The following is a 19184-nucleotide window of genomic DNA, read 5'->3' as shown; positions in this document are numbered from 1 at the left end:
AAATTACTTTATTTTCTTGTAGCATACCTACAAGTTCATTCTTCTACTCCTAATAGAGCAGTCAATTTTGATACAATTATGCCAAACAGACAAATATTCAAATTGATTATATACCAAATTGTGGGGGGGGAAGAGTTCATTTCAGTTTTAATTAGAAAAACAGAACAGTATTTAGCTGCTTTTAAAAAAAATCTATGAGCCACTGGCTGGTAACCTATGGCTCACAGGCTGAATCTAGCCTGCTAAGCGATTTCATCTGGCCTGTGAAGCCAGGACACTGCGGGCAATGCAGCAGGCTGGAAGTGCAGCAGCAGTAATCTGGCAACAGGGGAAAGCAATAGCAAGTTGGTCATATGCAACAGCATGCCTCTGCAAAAAGTGGTGCTAATTCAGTGCACTGCCCTTACGTAGTCTTTAACAGGCACCAGCCACCACTTAATTCCTAGAAGGTAATCAGATTCACACAAATGATGGACTAAGCAAAAGTTTACCCACTCCAAGGCAGACTCAAAACTTACTCTTGACATTTATTTTAATTAAAAAATAAAAAGGCAAAAATATTCCTTACTTTACTGAACAGCAGAGACAGCCATTTCTGAGCTCAAGCCATTCTTCATAGAGCTCTCCACCTTGGCTTATGGCTAAGGATTTCTCCAAGGCACTTCCTAGAAATAGAGGAATAGCATGACTGCTATATTTTTTATCTACATAAATGTGAGAAAACATCTGAAAATAAGATGAGAAAAAAATAATACTGGATGTTTATTTCTAAGCTTGATGGTATATCATGTTCCTATTCCACCTTCCCAACAGGCTCTTCAGACATAGGGTGACCATACGTCCCAAGCAAACTGGGGTAGTCCTGGCTTGCCCACGATGTATGGACACCCTATTCAGATATTACATTTGGTTCACAATCATCATTATTTCAGAGAAATTTAAGGTTGAAGGGCCAGTTACTACAACAGGGAGCAAAATAATAATAATAATAAAGGATGAAAAATGTGCAAGGACAGACTGACAGACTGACAGACTTTTTATCAAGCAGGAAATTTATGTCCCACTTTTTTAATCACATGAAACCCTCACTACACAGTCTTATTATTTGGGAGTCTATGACTTGGCATAGAGATATAAAGCTGGAGAAAAGTCAGTCTCAGAAGCATAATCCTTCTCAAAACCACTGAAAACTTTCTTTCTTAAATGTAGCTTAATACTAATTCAGGACATACTGCTGACTATCAGTATTAGTTAACAGAATCCTATGCTGCTAAATCAGCCTTTGGAATAAAATGTTTTTTCATCCGAGCACATAGTACCCTACAATGCTATACAAATGTAATTTTGGAGAAAAGTATGCCTGCCTTTTGACAGGGATGAGGAGGAGGAGGAAAAAGTAAGGGAAAAAAATCCTCTTTCAGTTAAATGCCATTTGCTTGAAATTGTTCAGATGTTTGCAATGTTAGAAGTTTTTTCTATCTACATGAATTATCAGGCAGAAAGGAGAGGAGGTCTTTGAAGCAACTACAATATTGTTACTTACACTATACTTACGAACTGAATTTATGTATAAAGAAGAAATAGCTTAATTCTTAACATTTCCATAGTGCTTTACATTTTCAAAACAATGTGTAACTATTAACTGAAAAGTTCTGTGACTTGCACTAGTTTTAAATCCATGGGCTGCATCCAGATGAGTGCAGATGTGTGGGCTTGTGGTGCCACACACTGAACGTGCAGGTGTTCCTCGCACTGCTACCTTGCAGCATGGGGAGGGGGATTCGACCCAAAACCAAGCCAAAAAAAAAAAAAAAAAAGCAGGGTGGCACACATGGCAAAACTGGAGCCTGGCTGGGCAGAGCCATGCTGTAGTCACTGGCCACGCTCCCAGCTGCAGGAGCATCATGGCCACAGCTCCCTCAGGTCACCAAATGTATGTCACGTTTTTACTTGTCATTTGACACAGATGAAGAACTGCAACCACTGCTTACATCACACCCACAAACTAAGGCTCTCAAATAAAGACCATATATCATCTATTTGCCAGTCATAGTGTGGTTTATTTTCACCAAATAATGCTTTTCAAAATGTACTGTATCTAACATGAAAAGTACTTATATATTCACATTTTTGGATTGTATGTAACATTTCTGTAGTTTCACATACCTTCCCCAAATTCATTTAGAATAACCGCTATTCTTTTGTTGTGCTGCTCTGTCAAAATATAATTAAGAAGAGTCGTCTTCCCAGCACCTACAAAAACAGTCCAAGTTTCTGTTATATCAAAATAAGGAGTAAAATTAATTCTGGAATGCAAGGATAGGGTCACATTCTTGAGATGTGCTTTTTAAACATTACTGAGTAGTTGAACAGCTGCTAGTATTCAGTCTCTGGGCTGAACTCTACTGAAACATGACTTTTCACTTTTATACCTTTGAGTTCATTTACCCTCCTCCATTTTTACTAAAGCAGGGGTGTCAAAACTCACCCCTGATCCCAGGCCAGATCCAGACCACAGAGGATCCTCCTGGGCTGGACCCACCAGGCCAGCAGCAGTGGGTCCACGTTTGGGTGGCAATACAGGTACAGGAGCTGCATTTGGGCAGCAGCACAGGGCTGGACAGCAGAGCAGGGCTGTGTTCAGGCAGTAACATAGATTCACATTTGGGCAGCAGCACAATTATGGGGGCTTGCCACCAATAGCCATGTCTGTCAGAGTCCAGGGACCCCAAATTCTGTGGTGAGCTACACCCCTTGCAACTTTCTGTAGCCCCCTAGACTACCAGAGGTCCTAATAGATTGGTTTTGTGAGCCATATGTTTAACATCCCCATACTAAAATACTTGAAAAGAGCCCAGAGACACCTACTGTATCCGTATCCCCACAAAAGTCTTTAGGAACTAGCTCAGTTTCTTCCACAACACTGAACTTTTTAAAGAAATTCACCAGCTCCCTTTCACACTAGGTGATCTCTCAATGGCACTTTCTTTTTTATTTCCCCTACTGACAAATCAACAGGGCTGCATTTCAACTGTTTTTGCAATATAAAAAAATCAGCTTCTTTCAAAGAAAACTTCAGTGCCAGTCACTTATAATATATATACATATATATATTAGATGCACAGACATATCACATATATATTATATGGATATATATGTATATACATATGACATATATCTAATACATTACACACACACACAGCCTAGACCAATCCAGCCTGAGGGGGCCAAAAGGTTGGGTAATACAGCTTAAGTCACTTATGTATATGCATATGTAATGTATATATGCTTACACACATGCATGCACACAGACATGCACACAGACATGTGCACAAATGCTTTTTCAAGTGCAAGAGTGAAGCATGCCGCCAATTTTAATCCCCCCCAAAAAGTGTGCCCCACGTATCAAAAGCCTGGGAAACACACACCTGTCCATGGGTCAGTGGAGAGGCACATTAAGCTAAACAGGCCATGACTCAAAATGATTTTGCAAGCCCCTGGCACAAGAAGAGGGTTGATGACAGGGGTAGGCAACCCCCCAACATGGGTGCCAGGGAGTTGCGCACAAAGGCATTTTGCTTGTCACTCATGCATCGAGACAGACAGCACACAAGGAGCCAGGGCTGCAGTGCCACAAAGATCAGGTCCCTTGTGGCTCCGTACCCTCCACCCCTGGCACTCCAAAATCTTCCAAGTCCAGGTTGCGGGTGTTTTTGGCACTGTACCCAAAATGCTGCCAACCTCTGGTTTATGATATTAAAGTGGCATCAGGACATCAAGCCTCCCCTTGCTGCCTCTGACAGAACATGGACAGCACTGGCCTAAGAGGCAGATTTGAACAGACGCATTTGCATGGCGCTGCAGCTCATTTTTGTCCCGACACAGCAAAGAGTGGGAAGGCAGCTCCCAGGCTTGGAGAAGCTACCCTGCAGTCCTCAATACCCAGAAGCAACAACTGCCCCAGCTGAAAGGCACACAGGCTGCCAGCTCCTGCTGCGCAGCCCCCAGCAGCATCAGTGAGCGGCTCCAACACAGACACAATAGCTGCACTAAACCTGCGTGGGGGGAAGGGGGAGCTGGCTCCATGAGTCACTTAGTACATACACATATACATACATGGGTCATTACGATACGTGGACAGGGGGCTTTAAACGTCCCCGCGCGAGGGCGGAAGCTCATTGGCTCCCCGCCGCGGTGACGCTTAACGCCCCCTCCTCGCGCAGCCCATGGGCCCCGTGCCCCTCCCCCGTTACCTAGGTAACCGGTGATGACGGTGACCGGGATCCTGGCGCCGAGGCCGGGCGAGGGGCTCCGGGCCCCTCCACCCCCAGCCCCGCCCGGCGGCCGCACCGCGATGGGGACCAGCTCGGGACAGTCCTCGTCCTCCATGGCGGCCACCACTGGAGAGGTGGGGCACGCGCCGCAGCCGCTACACTCAGCGCACACGTTCCCGAAACCCCACCCCCTCCCGACGTACGTCACGCGGGCGCCAAGCTATGACGTCACGGGGGGGGCGTGCCGCCGGTGTGCCAATATTTGCTCCTGCCGGTGCGCCAAGGGTTAAGGAGGCTGATCCTTTGGGCTGCTCCCGCCTCGTTGAGCTCTGTAGTGCATCCGTACTGGTTTCCGCGCCTAACCGCACCTCGCACCAGCTTGGGTGGGGGAAGGGAGAGGGCGGGAGGCGCGGTGGGGGTGTTTCTTTTTCAAAGGGCAGTTCTAAGCCCCGTGAGGCTGAGTTCCTTTTTACGTCAGCATGCAACATGATATGGGTGACAGGTGTACAAGGAAGCTCAGGGAGAACAAAACAAGTGTTCCTGGTGGCTTTGGTTCCCGTTGTACCTGCAGCCCTGTCCCACACCAGCACCTCCCGGCCAGGGGCCCCGTGGGTTGCAAGATTAGCGTGGCCCTGAGACAAACCCAGAGATTTCACGTAGTTCACAGTGTACGGAACATTCTGGCCTCTCCTGCTCCTTCTGAGGCCTCTGCAGCAGAAGAAAAGGTTTTTGCCAGCTGCACTGATATCCAATAGGCATTAATCATCACACCAAAAGTGTTTGCCTGCACTCATCCACAGTGTTTTTAGTCTAATTCACATTAAGTGTCACACCAAAAGTGTTAATTTGCAGTGATGCGCAGGAGTGCTGATTATGGCGCGTTAAGTTTTGGACCTATTATTACAGGCCCAAAACTTAATGTGCTGTATTACAGGTACTAAACTTAATGTGTCATAATTATGGTGCATTCATGACTGTAGATGCACCTGACATGAGTTTCCGAGTGAGGTTATTTAGTTCATTCTGTCTGGAAAGCACTTAGCACAGTGTGTGGACACTACTGAGAATAACAGGTAGGTTGCTTGGGTCTGGAGTTTATTTAAATAAAAAGTTATCCTTCAGAAAATAAAACTGACCCTAATGAAACCAATGTAAATAAAAACACATTACAGTACGTAAAACAGGAGATAGAAATTAAGGGCTTGATCAAGCAAAACTTGAGCACATTATTATTTATATATGTGAATACTGGCCTAGAGCTCAGTAGAAGATCAAGCACACCTGTATCTTTGCAAAACAGCAACTAATCACTCATTTCAGGCACAATGAAAACGATCGCACACATGCACACATGCAGATGTAAGATTTTTATGAGATTCCTTTTTTTTATGCTATTACTAGCTTCTTATGCTATTAGGCTGCAGTGTTTTAAATGCCTCAGCAAGGTGGCTTTTATATACAAGTATTGTTTTTAGTCAACAATGAAAAAGAAACTCATGACATTCAAGTGATCTAATAAGATCCTTACTTGTAGGATTGACCTTTTTGGGCCATTGGGTAGGGAACAGATTATTTTTAATACAATATTTCCTCTGCTCACTTTCTGCTTATTGTGAAGAAGTCCAAAGAAATATTTTTCATATTCTTTTTAAAGAGTAGCAGATAATGACAGTTTTACATATGCCATTATCCATTCTCTTCTCTTCGGTGTTGGCAATATGTGTGCAGTTTTTTAGAAGTGTTGCTGGTTGTCAGACATCTGCAATGTCTACATAAAAACTAGAACAGGGAAGGAAATCAGAAGGTTGCAAAATGATCTCTGTTCCTTTTCTGTAGCTTCAGTGGCACAGAAATGAAATTAAACAACTGGTTTAAGTTTCACATGGACTTTTAAGTATATTTCTTTGCTATTCTTTGCTTATTTTAATGCTCCCAGTGACTGGGGTGAACACTAAAAAATATTTCTATCTGGGCTAACTTCTTTTCTGTTAAATGTATGTAAGTTATGAATAAGTCTATTGTCTTTCTTGGAGTTAATTTGGACTGATGTCAGTATAAAGGGCAGCAGAATTTGACCATGTTTTTGCATGTACTTGTATTAAATAAGAGGATATGCAGTTATACCAGCCGTTACATATTTTTCTGTCCTTTTTTGGTACATTATAAGTGTGTAAAAAAAAATCACAAAACTTCTCAGATGTTAGGTATTTCTTGTAAGGTGGACCACAAAACAAAGCAGAACATGAATCTTACTATAGTTGGGACAAATTCATCTTCAGGAACTCAGATAAGAATTTGAAACTACTAAATTAAATAGTCTAACATATACTAACTTTATTGGCAGTGCTCTCACTGACTTCAGTGGGAATGATGTCAGACCTTAACTCCTCAGTGGGCACATCTACACATGCACTAATGCACCTTTTCTAATGCACATTATATTTAGTACCTCTGGGCACCTATACAGGAGCGCCAAGGATGTTCCAACACACTAGAATTCCAGTGCATTGGAGCAGACTTGATTCATCAGAACAGACGCAGTTAATCAGCACCCCCACACTTAAAAATGGCAGCAGAGGCGCTTGTAAAGCTCCTTGAATGAGCTTTAGTTCAACCACCCCGCCCCCATTTTTAAGCGCAGGGACGCTGATACATGAGATGCTCCCAGAGCCGCTCCAGTTAACCCAACTCCCCCACCACTCCATTTTGTACATATAAAACTGCCCTACAAAATGATGTACTCAATTAATGTGAATTAGGCTGTGCTAATAACCAGTAGTGAATTTGCACACTCTTTTAGTGATGCTTAATGCACAGTAGACTCTTACTGTGCGTTAGTGTAATGTCATAGTTTTTTACATGATGCTTTAACGCACAGTAAAATAGTCTACTGTGCATTAAAGCATATGTGTAGACACACTCAGTAAGTATGAATCTAAAGCCTTCCTACAATAACAGACATTACTTAGGACATGAGCATTGCTGTATCACCCCTCCCCATCACAAAAGCATGTTTAATGACAGACTATTGTGACATTATCTCCAGCATTAACAGCTCAATAAGTTGTATGCAGAAACTGATCCTTTACAGGGGTGTCACTAGTTAAGTGATAATTCCCTGCTTTCTGTGACACCATGGTAAAAAGGGAGGTTGCTGGTGGGGGTGGGGAAGGTGTCTGAAAATGCTTGTCATTATGTCAGAAACCGCCAGATGGCATCCAGAAGCAGCTACATATTATTTGATGGTAGTTCCTTAGTCTGCTTTTGTTGCAGTATTTTATACAAGGCTGCCATTTGCTTTCTTGTTGCCACTTTCTAACTGCTTTAGTGCTTGACTTGATTTCCAAGGGACATGACGAGGCCTTAAGGTATTGAATACACTGGGGACAATTAAAATACAAAAATACAAATAATTTTTCTCTTTTGAGTGGGAGGACTGCTCTAGTAAGGCTCTTAAAAGCAGGTCAGTCTGTCTTTTACTGATTTGCCTCCATGGGTGCACCAATATCTTAAAAGCAGTTATATTGTTGTGGTACATTTCCTGAATGCAACTATGACCGAAGTGTGCAGGAGCATCTGATGCACGGAAAAGTTTAGCAGGTTCTGTTGGATACATGCTGACTGTAATAAGCTGCTCCTAGCTCAATACATCCAAAAAAGAAATACCTGGTGTAGTTTAGTTATGTGTAGCCTTTGTTTGTTAAATTTATCCAGGGAATTTGATTTTTAGATCCTTCCTAATATATTCCCTACATTCTGACCAATTACAAAAACTTTCTCCTGGTTTTCAAGGGCCAAGCAAAGTATTTTTTAATATTGCAAACAGCAAAATAGACACTTGCCCATTGTCTGCAAAATGATGTGTATGTTTATAAATTGTATATATAATTTGATGCATGTGCAGTAGTCATCTTGCTCATTCCTTGAGATATGCAGTTTCTCCATTGGACAGGCAAGGACTGTAGAGGTCTTATACTTGTTTAACTTGGTTCAACAGGTCTTTATTTCCCACCCCATGTTTGTAGCTCTGACAGCAGAGGAAGCTATTCTTGTGGAGATAGTGATACATCAAGGAAAAAGACACAGCATACCTCACCCCAAAAAACCCCAAAACTTTAAAATGGTTTTTAGTAAAAGGAAGTATAGCAAGGATTGATTCCTTCTGTGGGTCTTGCAAAAAAGAAAAGGGAAAATTAAAACAAATTTCTAAAGCATAAAATAGCACAACTTGCACCAAATAGTCAATCTAGGGAACAAGTAGGGAATGGCCTGTTGCAGCTTCCCTTCCCTTTTACTGTGTTTGTTTGTCAGTCTCTTCTTAGACTCTGAGCTGTTTTAAACAGGAACTGGTATTTAATTTGTGTTTAAAAAATGTGTACCACATCACAGAAGGTTCTGCAGAAATTCGGAGGAACGCTAATGGCCAGATTCTCTACCATGCTCATGTAGTTTACTTACTCGTTGCTGTTCCGCTCTGGTACAAGTTTGAATTTACAGAAAAGCAGATTCAAGTTATTCCAGTAACTCTGTATCAATGGAGAACTGGGCACAGGAAAATCTTGTGCTATACCCTTTATAATGAACACAAAGTAAACTCAACCAACCAGAGACTGCAGCCCAATTGGGCAAAAGGAACTGTAATACAGTAACATTTCTTCCCTGGCCTGCAACTGGCCTTCAGTGACAATACAGAAAATTAGTCAGTCAGTCCTGATTTCCATCTAAAGGTGAGCAGAGTTTGTGGTGTTTTAAAAAGAATGCGACAGTGGATCAAATAGGTTGTACATATATCTCAGAAGCTTAACTGGACATTGTAAATATGAGTTTAAATTTCTATGTGACTATCCTGTTGACTAGTTATAATTACATCATATATTGGAATAGCTTTAAATGCACATTACCAGGGACAATATTTTACAGTGATGCACACAATAGGTAAAGATGGTAAGTAGTGAGGTCCAACAGTTTCCAATCTCTCTTACGTTCATAGTTGATTAATTGTGAAGGACAGACCTACAGAATCATAATATAGACAATCTATGCTTGGTGGCGCTGAGAAAGGAGAAAATCCCTTGGAAAGATTACCAATAAGTAAGTAAATTTACCACCTGTATCTTGTGGGGAGGAGGTAAATTTTTGTCATTTAAGACAAAAAAATCCCACAAACTAGTTTCATATATGCCTAGTGATGCAACTGGTTTCCAGTCAATATCCGTTCTGTCCTTTATAAATAATTTTTCTTTTCTTTATTTATTTTTCATATCAGCTCCTCAGGTCTCCCTGATGCTGAAGAAAACCTATGTGTTCTGTTATGATGCATCTAGATTTATTTCCATTACCATCGAAAAATGTATTTCAAATTTTGGTTCAATCCCTCAGCTGCTCTGTGTTTCCCCTCAGGCATATAGTACGCACTTTTAAAAAGCCACATGTGAAACCATGATCTGGTGGTTGATATGTACCTCATTGTCGACTACCTCATTGTACTTTACTGTATTATTTTTAATAATAATATTAATGTTTTTATTAAAGTAAATTTACATTATTTATTACATTTTTAATTTAATGACATATTACCTTTAAATCAAAAACACAAATTCTGTCATCTTTATATCAAGTGGCTCCATACTTCACAAGAAATCCTACTGCAATCTACAGGAGCTAGACAGGTGAGATTTTTGATCGTGTGCAAGTGCATTAAGCAGATTTAATGGGAGGTTTTCTAAGCTGGGGGACCTAAACCTGGATCTACCTTGATTCACTAGCATCTGTTTGTAGCATCTAAGTAGTCATGTGTGATATGAAAAATACAAATTTTAAGCAAACACCTCAGATCTTTTAATCCTTAAATCTGCACCTGCCATGCAGCCTACATAAGAAAGGGAAAAGAAAACATCAATAAAGAATATTTTAAAATAAATATATAATAGCAGGAATTGTAAAAATAGCAGCAAAATATTAATACTAATTTTAAGAAAAAGAGCAGTTAAAAACTGCTAAGCTAAAGAAACTCCGCAGGTTAGCAAGGAGGAAGTACAAGGATGAAAATAGTAACACCACTTACCACTTTTTAACAACCAACATTGGCTGTTATAGCACAGGGGTAGCTACTGCAGTGTGGCTAGGTAAAGACATTCAAAATGGCCAATGTGGAATTGATCCAAGTTACACAGTTTTCTGTAAGCGGCATAGTTTAATTCAGTATTGAACAGAACACACTTTCCCTTGCGGGGTGAGGGAGGAGGGGGAGCAAGGCACAAATCTTAGATCAGGTTCTGCCTTTTTTAAAGCCAGTTTGTCTGCATCACACTTCTGATCTGTTACCTGTATCGACCAGTTTTGTGTGCTGAACTTCTGTTCTGTTACAGGTATGTAAACCAGTTTCCAATCACTTACACCAGTAAAAGTATAATGTCCGTGCCTGGCCTATGGATGTCTGCCGCTGTTACCCTTTATGTATCTCTTAGGCATCTTTAGTTAGTCTATAACAGCGGTGCTCAACTCCCCAGCCAGCAGGCCAGACTTGGCTTGCAGAGCTGTTTCATTTGGCATACCAGGCTCCACACAAGTCTGAAAATTTGGTGGCAGGAGAGCAGTGGCAAAGTTAATTGCCACTCTGCAGCCAAATTTCTGGATCCACAAGGAGCCCAGCGGGCCAGATAGCATGATCCTGCATTTCAGCTCAAGCCCCCAGAGCCATGCTAAGGTAGTATGGGGTGCAATCTGGGCATGCAGGTCCCAACCCCATGTGCCTGTTCAACAAAGGATTTGGCCCACTGACCAGCCTTATGCCACTCACCCAGCGCTTGGGACTGAAATCTTGAACAGCAGTGGTCTCTAAGGTGCAACTATACCCTACCTGTTTACCCTTCTGTTACACACAAGTATTTCAGATTAGGTGCCGGATGAATAGCATATCAACAGCATACTTTTACTATTTTAAATAAAGAACTGGCTTGGCCAGTAGAAAATGAGATACTGAAAGCAGCAAAATGTTTTCCTTGGTACCATTTGTGTCTGTGGATTAGTGGCTCCAAGTCTCCAATGGAAACTTTCCTCCAGGACCAGGTTTCATTTTCTCCCTTGTGGATCTAGTTCTATCCCCTACATGTTACAGTTTTACAAGACAAGGTACAGCAGCCTGTATCACACCCTGAGACAGGGTGGATTCAGAGGAGGTGCACCGGTGCACTTGTCCCCCACTTTGATTCCTGGTCCATCTGAAGTTTAAAGCCAACTGCCCAGCAGGGGCAGTAGCATTTCTAGTCAGGCAGGAGCCAGTGAGTCAATTGAATTCATGGTTGATCAGAATTTGATTGATTCCTTCTAAACTCTTCATTTCACAGGTCACGTTTTTTTCCTTTTAAATGTTCTTTAATGGTTTCCTTACTCCAGCTACCCTTACTTCTACACTGCTGCTGTCTGTTCGCTGATCCTAGTAATACCACCTGGCATATGATTTTTTTTAACACTAGCTAAAAACATTAACTTGGGTGTGGAAATATGAACTTCAATGAACATTAGCTCAGGTGTGAAAATCACTTTCAGCAAAGCACTGGAGGCACTGTCCAGATGCTCAAGGAAGCTTGATTTTGTTCCATGAATCTGAAGAGAGACCTACATTTGACTATAATGACTTTAGAACTAATGAAACAACATTTTTGGATTATTTTTGCCTAGCATGTTGTGGTTTAATATATACAACAGATGATATAGCAAACGAATACACATTCCAATAAAACTTTCTTTCCCCCCTTCAATCTTAAATGGAGAAATATAGCCCTAGGCCCCAGTTTATTAGTGACGCCAGTTTCTTTTTACCTGGAGAAAAATGTGTTAGGTGTATGATGCCCCACCCCATCTGCAATCCTAGATCTGCCCATGCCCCCAGATCCAAGAAAAGATTTGGCTTTTTGTGCCTAAACCCTGAAGCCTCTTCATGGCTCACATCCAAGTCCTCGCTGGGAGGCCCCCCCTCGCCTTGCTCTTGGTAAGGACCCTCTGGAAGTCGGTGCCCCAAAGGGGGGCACCTGCTGGGAAGATTCAGCCGAGTTCCGGGGCTGGGAAACAGGGCTGTACCGGGTTATGCAAGAAGCCGGGAAGGGCGGCAGCTGGCCGGGGGTGCAAGCCCTGACCTCTCCGGGCACAGGGCCGTGGGGCCCGGGCTCCTCCCGTGCGCGCGGTGGGGCTGAGCCCGGGTGGGTGCCAGGAGAGAGGCGCGTGGAACTCCAGCTGCGAACAGCTGGCGCCGGCAGGCAGGGATGCTGCGGGCGCCGGCGGCCAGGGTGAGCCCTCCCCCTCGCTCGGTTTCACTGAGGAAGGTGAAATGCGGAAGTTTCCACGGAGCACTGACAGCCCAGCCCGGGTGTCTTGAGCCCCGGGCATGAGCTGCGCTCCCCGGGCCCACGCCGCCAGCCGCAGAGCCCAGGGGCGCGGGCAGGGATGGCCACGTTGCCCGCGGCGGACAGGAGGGCGTTTGCCCTGAAAATCAACAGGTAAGGCCGAGGGGGGCAGGGCGCCGCCGGCTGGGGCGGGGGGGACCTGTGCCCGGCAGGGACGGGGGGACGGAGAGCTGGACGCACGTGCGCCTCGCCCTCACTGTGCTCCTGGCCGGGCAGCCCTGGCCTCGCCCCTCCCCGTGGCGCGGCGCTAGCCCTGGCTAGATCCAGCCTGGTTGATTTATGCCCCCCACCCGCCGGCAAGAAGTTGATCCCCTCCTCCTCGCCCTGCTTAAAAGACTGCTCAGATCATGCGTGGGGGCTGGGGCTCTGCTCAGCCTGCACCCTTGTCTCCCTTTTGGACTGGTAGGACCTGGCAAATGCTTGGTTGCTACCGACCTGTGTTGTCAGAACAAGTCCCAGGTTTGCTTGGAAATGCTGCTGCTGGTGGGCTTGTGCTCTCCAGCCAAGAACAAGGTTCCCCTCCCCCAATGAACATGAAGAAAGGTATCTTTGACCATACAAAGATGTCCTGTGCAGTATAAGATTAGCAGTGACATGATGCCCGTTACCTTCCTTCTCTGTTTTTTTGGTTTTTTATCTTTAAAATGACAGTACCATTTAAAATAATAAACCCCCAAAACACTTCTTTAAAATTGTCCCTATTTAAACCAAAAGAATTATAATTAAGTGGTAACCACCCTTTTTAGTGGTAACATTGTCTTCTAGTATATTTTAAATTGGGGCCTTTTCCCATAAAAGCACAGACTATTCAGCTGGTACGTGCTTTGCAGTAGGATTGAGAAACCAACAAAGCGTTTATTCGGATGCTGTTAGGTAAAAGGAAATACGGTTGAAGACTATCTCTGAAGGCTGCAATTCCAGGTTGATTTATAAAACAAAGAATAAGCTATGGTTGACAACATGCAACAAAATGAAAAATAGTGTAACAGTTGATAATGAGCACTACCAGAGAAGAAAAAAACACTCACCTCCTCTATAGTTCAGAAAAGATGGAGTATAGAGGTATTAAGGATAAAATTAACTCTTCCCTAACATATGCTTTTCCCATGATAAAAGACCATTTTATTTACCCAAACCTTAGGTATTCATTTAAAGTTGCTGGAAGAATATACTATTCAGAACTTTGAACAAAACTGTTGAGAGTTTTTCGGATGCTGCAGTTCTCTTTTCAACTTCCTATAGACTGTAATAGGAACATTGATTGACCTGATGATATTACAGCTTCTCTTCCTTAAAGATCACAGTGTCAATACTGAATGCTTGTGCAGTAAATGTAATATTTAAATGTCATCCATCATGCCCTGTGATTATAATTTAATTATGCTTATATTTGTTTTGCTAGCATCACGCAGGAATAGTTTTGTTTTACAGAGCTGAGATATACTATTTTTCTCCTCTATTTTTTAAAACATATCTATTTGGTAGCAGAAATTGTGTCTTTTACTTCAAAAGCTGTGGATTCCTATTGAATAGGCCAAACCCTGTTTATCTTATTTATACACATAATCCTAATGCTTAATGTGCATTTGGCTATATGATTTGGGAAAGGTAGATTTCATACACAGCTGTAACATTAACTTATTTTTTAAAGGAACCTCTAAGACTTAACTATTTGTAAATCAGAAGACTGTTTTACCAGCACATGCATCCAAACCAACTGTTGCAGACCTCTGTTCCTCTTTCTTCAAAACTAAGTTCTTTAAATATTTACATCATATCCTTTCTCCCTGAGCTAGTATCTTCCACTAAATTTCATTCTGCAGTCCTTTCCTCCTAAGAGTTGCATAAAAAAAAGATTATTTCCTTTATCTACAACTCAGCTGAGCTTTTTGTTGAGTTTTATGAGGTGATCTTTTCTGCTGTGTTTTTCCAAGCTGATTAGATCAGGGAGTAGAGATAGCTGTAGTCATTTAAAATACCACAGAGGCTAACCATCCTGTGACTGTCATGTTAAAACAGTTCTTTACCTGCAAATAGCCTTATTGATCATTAAAAGCTACTATCTTTTCATTTTACTTTTCACACTTCCTGTAGTTTGAGTATTTTGCTTCTTTTGGCTTTTGCTTTTTGCACTCAATTTTGACAGTGAAGCTGCATGTGTCCGTTCAAAGTGATGTTAATTTCTTGGCCTGGAGCAAAAACATTTGAGTTGCAAATATTACATGGAAATAATAATTTAATTACAAATGCCACTTTTATTTAAAGCAGCTTACATTTTTATTCAGTTCTCAAAATGCCCTTTGCCTTGCAAGTTGTGCATAACTCTATAAATGTGCCTTCCTGTCACTGTTACTCTGATCTTACCGCCCCCTCCTCTCTGTTTTGTTTCTTACATCAGACTGTTGCTTCCTGTCTTGCGTGATTCTGCAAAGACTTAAGCATGTGTGTACATGTGCTTATTTGACTGGCACCTTTTTAAAGGGGGCTACTCATGCACATAAAGTGTTTAAAGGAACAGAGCCTTAGATTGCAGCTTTTCAGAACAGCAGCTGTTTCTTACCATATATCTGCATTCTGCCCAGGCTGGTGGGCTCCTGATTTAATGAGGGCTGCTAGGTGCTAATGTAATACAAATAAAAACAGTAGGAAGTAAAATAATCATGGAAAAAATTCAATTCAGCTACAACTTCATAAATTACTTTTTAAATAAAACTTAAATGGAAGAACTAAAGGTTCAGTTGTCTTTTTATATGTAAAACTAACAAAAGAATGGGAGCGCCAAAGCTGGATCTTAGCAGAAAATCTGCCTTCATAAAAGTCTCTGCATGACATGTAAGTCCTGTGTTTGCATTCTTTGGAAATACTGGGTATACAAGGATGGCCAAATCAAGCATGGAGTATGTTACACTAGATTACCTCTGTTGAATACAATATATATTATCCTTTAGATCATAAAAAGTCTGGATAGAATCTGTAACTAGATGTGTTTTGAAGTCTATTTATATGCAAAAGCAACAAAGACACTAATTCTTGTGTGTGCGTGAAAGAGAGAGAGACAACATATTGCCAAAAGTTTGGTTATAACGCCTAGCACCTGAGAATGCTATGGCATATCTTAAAGTGACTTTATGTTGTGAATTTAATTTGGATACTTTCACTCTGCAGTGTTTGGGAAAACACAGCATTCACAGAAGAAATGTTTCTAATTTTAGTAGTTTCATTTAGTTACTGAACTTTTCTATTTTATAAGCCAGTTGCCCGTCAAGAATGATGGGGAGGTGGGGAGGGGGCTGGGATGGAGTGTCGCCACCTAACACTCCATGCTACTGCCATTCTGCCTCTTCCAGGGAGCGGGGTGGGGAAGCAGGGGCCAGCTGCTGGCCTTTGCTCTTCCACCCTCTGTCCAGTCCTCCGCGGCTTCAGAGTCATGGCAGCACTCCCCCATGCTTGGAGCACTCTGATTGGCTGTTTCCATCAGCCAATCAGAGTGCGAATAAAACGTTACAGATGGACAGACAGACAGACAGATGTAGGCTTTTATAAATATTAGATTCTTCTAGTGTTCAACCAGTGATATTTATTTATTTTGATTTCAGTCTGAAAAGAAAACCTGTGTCAAAATGCACCTCTCCAAAGCTCTGGACACAAAGAATATACAATTAAGAGCACTTTCACAGAGATATTACAGTATGTACAACCATGCAAAGCAGCAGTATCATCCAGCCTACCCCATGCAATGTATCCATCAGTCGTGTGAGCCACACAGCTTATAACTGTCCATTTACTTTCTCACTAGATAGAAATCTTACAGTTGACTATCTCTGGTCACCATCAATATTTACATATCACAGTCTATTTTTACCATTTGCTTCTATGGTTCTCCCTCAACTTATTTATCAAACTCACAGCTGCCAAAATGTAATTACCCTTTCTTATGCTTTTTTTAAGAATTATTTTTTATAAAGTGATTTAGATAATTTCCAGCAAAAATTTTTGGGAATGTCTCCATATGGCCAACATTTGGCTGCAAAAATCATGGTATTTCCCATAGTATTTAAATTCCACTATATTTATACCATTTCTGTTCACTGTGACTTACTGTACTTGTATGGACCTTGTGCACTGCACTTCATTAAGCCATTTATTGTATTGGTATGGACAAGATATCAATTATATCTGAATTATAATTTCTAGAACTTCCACTGTTTGGGCCAAGCTAGTTACTTAATTGTTTTACATATTTGTTTTGAGAATTCAGTTAAATAAAGTCCAAAAAGATTGTCTGCCTTTCAGAAGTGTACTACAACTGTATCTTACTGGTCACGTTTTATATTTAAATTGTATTTTATAAAAAATAATTTGAAAGTCACATAAACTAAGATAAGTTTTAAAAAATTACTACTGATTGTTATAGACCAAATTGTTTCTTAGCACCATGGCTTCTAATTATCCTAACACTGTTTATTCATGTGTTTGTAGCCATATATAATGTGTTATATGTTCATAAAATTATTAATCTTTCATAAACTATTTACAAATAAACCCTTAATGTTACCTGTGACCGTTTAGCCATGCTCTTCATTACTTAACCTGGGATAGTAAGAGATAAGATAAAAAATCTTTTCCTGTTTGTTAAATCAAATTAGAAAATCCTAGGCACATGTGAGAGTAGATGGTGACCAAAAAAGTGCTTATTCTTGAACACCCTTGAATCCCATGAGTTGTCTCATTGGAGTCATCAGAACCAGTTGTGTAAGTGAGGATTACTCAAGTGACTAAGATTTAGGAGGATTATGGATCTAGTTTATTCATTTAAACCAGTGGTTCTCAGCCTTTTTAGACTCAAGGCACCCCTTGAAAAGTATAAGCTCTTAGACCATGTGTAGAGGAAACAAGGGGCATGTGTGCAGGGCACTTTAAAGTGAGCTAAATGTTTTTGCACCGCTTTAATGGTGTCAGTGTTTGCATGCCTTGGTGGCGTATAGCACATGAATTCCAGCTGCTGTAGGAAATTCGGTGGTGTAACGCACCTTAAATGACTTGGGGTGCAGCAAACTAAAACTCCGAAGAGGAGGAGTCCCCCCTACAACCGTGGAGCAAAGCTGGGCTCTGTGCAGCTCAGGGGCTCTGCAGGAACCCTGCAGGCAGCCTGGCAGCAGCCTGGGAAGGCAGACTCCACCCAAGAAAAGCAGCGAGCCTGGTTTTCCTCCCCCTCACCAAACCTGCCTGCATGCATGAGCTGTGCTGGGGCCCTGTGCTCCCTTCCACAGCTGCGGTGCCCCCCCGGGACTGCCCAAGTCAGGTGCCTATGAGCGGGGGCTGCCTGGGGGGGGCCACCACTGCTGTGGAGGGAAGCACCAGCCCCTCCCCGCTGCCCGTAGTCCAGGAACCACTTCACTCGCTGGCAGCTTATCCTCCCCTCTGCCAGAGAGTTTTGGTAAGTGCAGGATGTATGCATGACACAGAGATTTTAAGGGCCCTAATTGAAGCGGTGGGTTTAAAAACCCATCCGTTCAATTTAGGGCCCCCATTTTGTCTACACAACACGCCCTTTGCTTACATTTGTTTTTTTGACAGGAGAAAAATAAGAGAAAAATTATACCATTGCACATGACTTAGAAAGCCCACAACAGGTCAGAATGTTTTTAACATTATGGATTCCTATTTGAAATCTCTGGGCCTAGCTTGTGAATCACATTTGCTCCTAACAGTGCTAACATTGTGTGGCACACTGTGGTATCTCTGAAAGGATATCAAAGCACCCTGAATGAAAATCATTGATTTAAGCAGTCAAACCATAACACCTATGAGTTCACTTGAAATCCATACTTTATATATAGGACACATTGTGGCTTACAAAATCATTATGAACCATTTTAGAAATAGGTTTTGCATTTTATGATCTTATTCCTTTGCTGGTAGTAATGATAAAAATATAGTTTAAAGTTGCCTGTTGTTGTGGAAACATTGCTTTTCACGTACTTCATCTCTGGGATAATAAGTGTTTTTGTATTTGGTACGTGCATTGTGAACCACTAATAACAGATTAAGAATAAAATAGGATGAATGTCACTTTCACATGCCATATGCAACATTCTGTCAGTAGTTTCATTCATTAGAAAGGCTTTAGACTTATATTAAATATTACAATGCCAGTCCTGTAAATCCACCATGTAAAATTACTTGGAATTCCACATGTGGAGAAGGTGCAGAATAGGCTTTTGTGCTGTTTCTTAAAGGCTGGGTATGCTACTGTCCTTGCTTTGATTCAGGTATAGGGATTCTTGACACCTCTTTAACTGAGATTTCTGTAAGCGAAAATATTTCCCCCCCTTTTTTCCTGTCCATCTTTCCTTCTTTTATCATAGTAAACATGGAACCTGTTCATAAGGGTGCCACCTTCTTACTGTGAGAGGTGCTGAACCCTCTAAAGAACTGCTCATTCTTTCCCCAACACACACACTTATGAAGGACAAATCCTACAAGTTTCATTCATGTGATTTCCTAT

General features: G+C 41.8%; 2 protein-coding genes across 2 annotated transcripts in view; one reads left to right on the top strand and one right to left on the bottom strand.

Annotated features, from left to right (window-relative positions):
• Window positions 1–4448, bottom strand: part of LOC109323576 (COBW domain-containing protein 1-like) — a 45260-nt gene extending 40812 nt beyond the window's left edge. Inside the window, exons 1-3 of the mRNA XM_019555220.1 lie at window positions 4254–4448; window positions 2167–2253; window positions 569–665 (exon numbers count right to left, since the gene is read on the bottom strand). Of these exons, the coding sequence (XP_019410765.1) occupies window positions 569–665; window positions 2167–2253; window positions 4254–4389 (320 nt within the window). The 5' untranslated portion in view covers window positions 4390–4448. The remainder of the gene's footprint in view (window positions 1–568; window positions 666–2166; window positions 2254–4253) is intronic.
• Window positions 4449–12458: 8010 nt separating this feature from the next.
• Window positions 12459–19184, top strand: part of DOCK8 (dedicator of cytokinesis 8) — a 137207-nt gene continuing 130481 nt past the window's right edge. Inside the window, exon 1 of the mRNA XM_019555324.1 lies at window positions 12459–12769. Coding sequence (XP_019410869.1) covers window positions 12717–12769 — 53 coding nt within the window. The 5' untranslated portion in view covers window positions 12459–12716. The remainder of the gene's footprint in view (window positions 12770–19184) is intronic.

The sequence above is a fragment of the Crocodylus porosus genome, unplaced genomic scaffold (genome assembly GCF_001723895.1).
Source record: "Crocodylus porosus isolate Cpor-Errol unplaced genomic scaffold, CroPor_comp1, whole genome shotgun sequence".
In the NCBI taxonomy this organism is placed as follows: domain Eukaryota; kingdom Metazoa; phylum Chordata; order Crocodylia; family Crocodylidae; genus Crocodylus; species Crocodylus porosus.
This window is presented reverse-complemented; position numbering and strand designations above follow the sequence as displayed.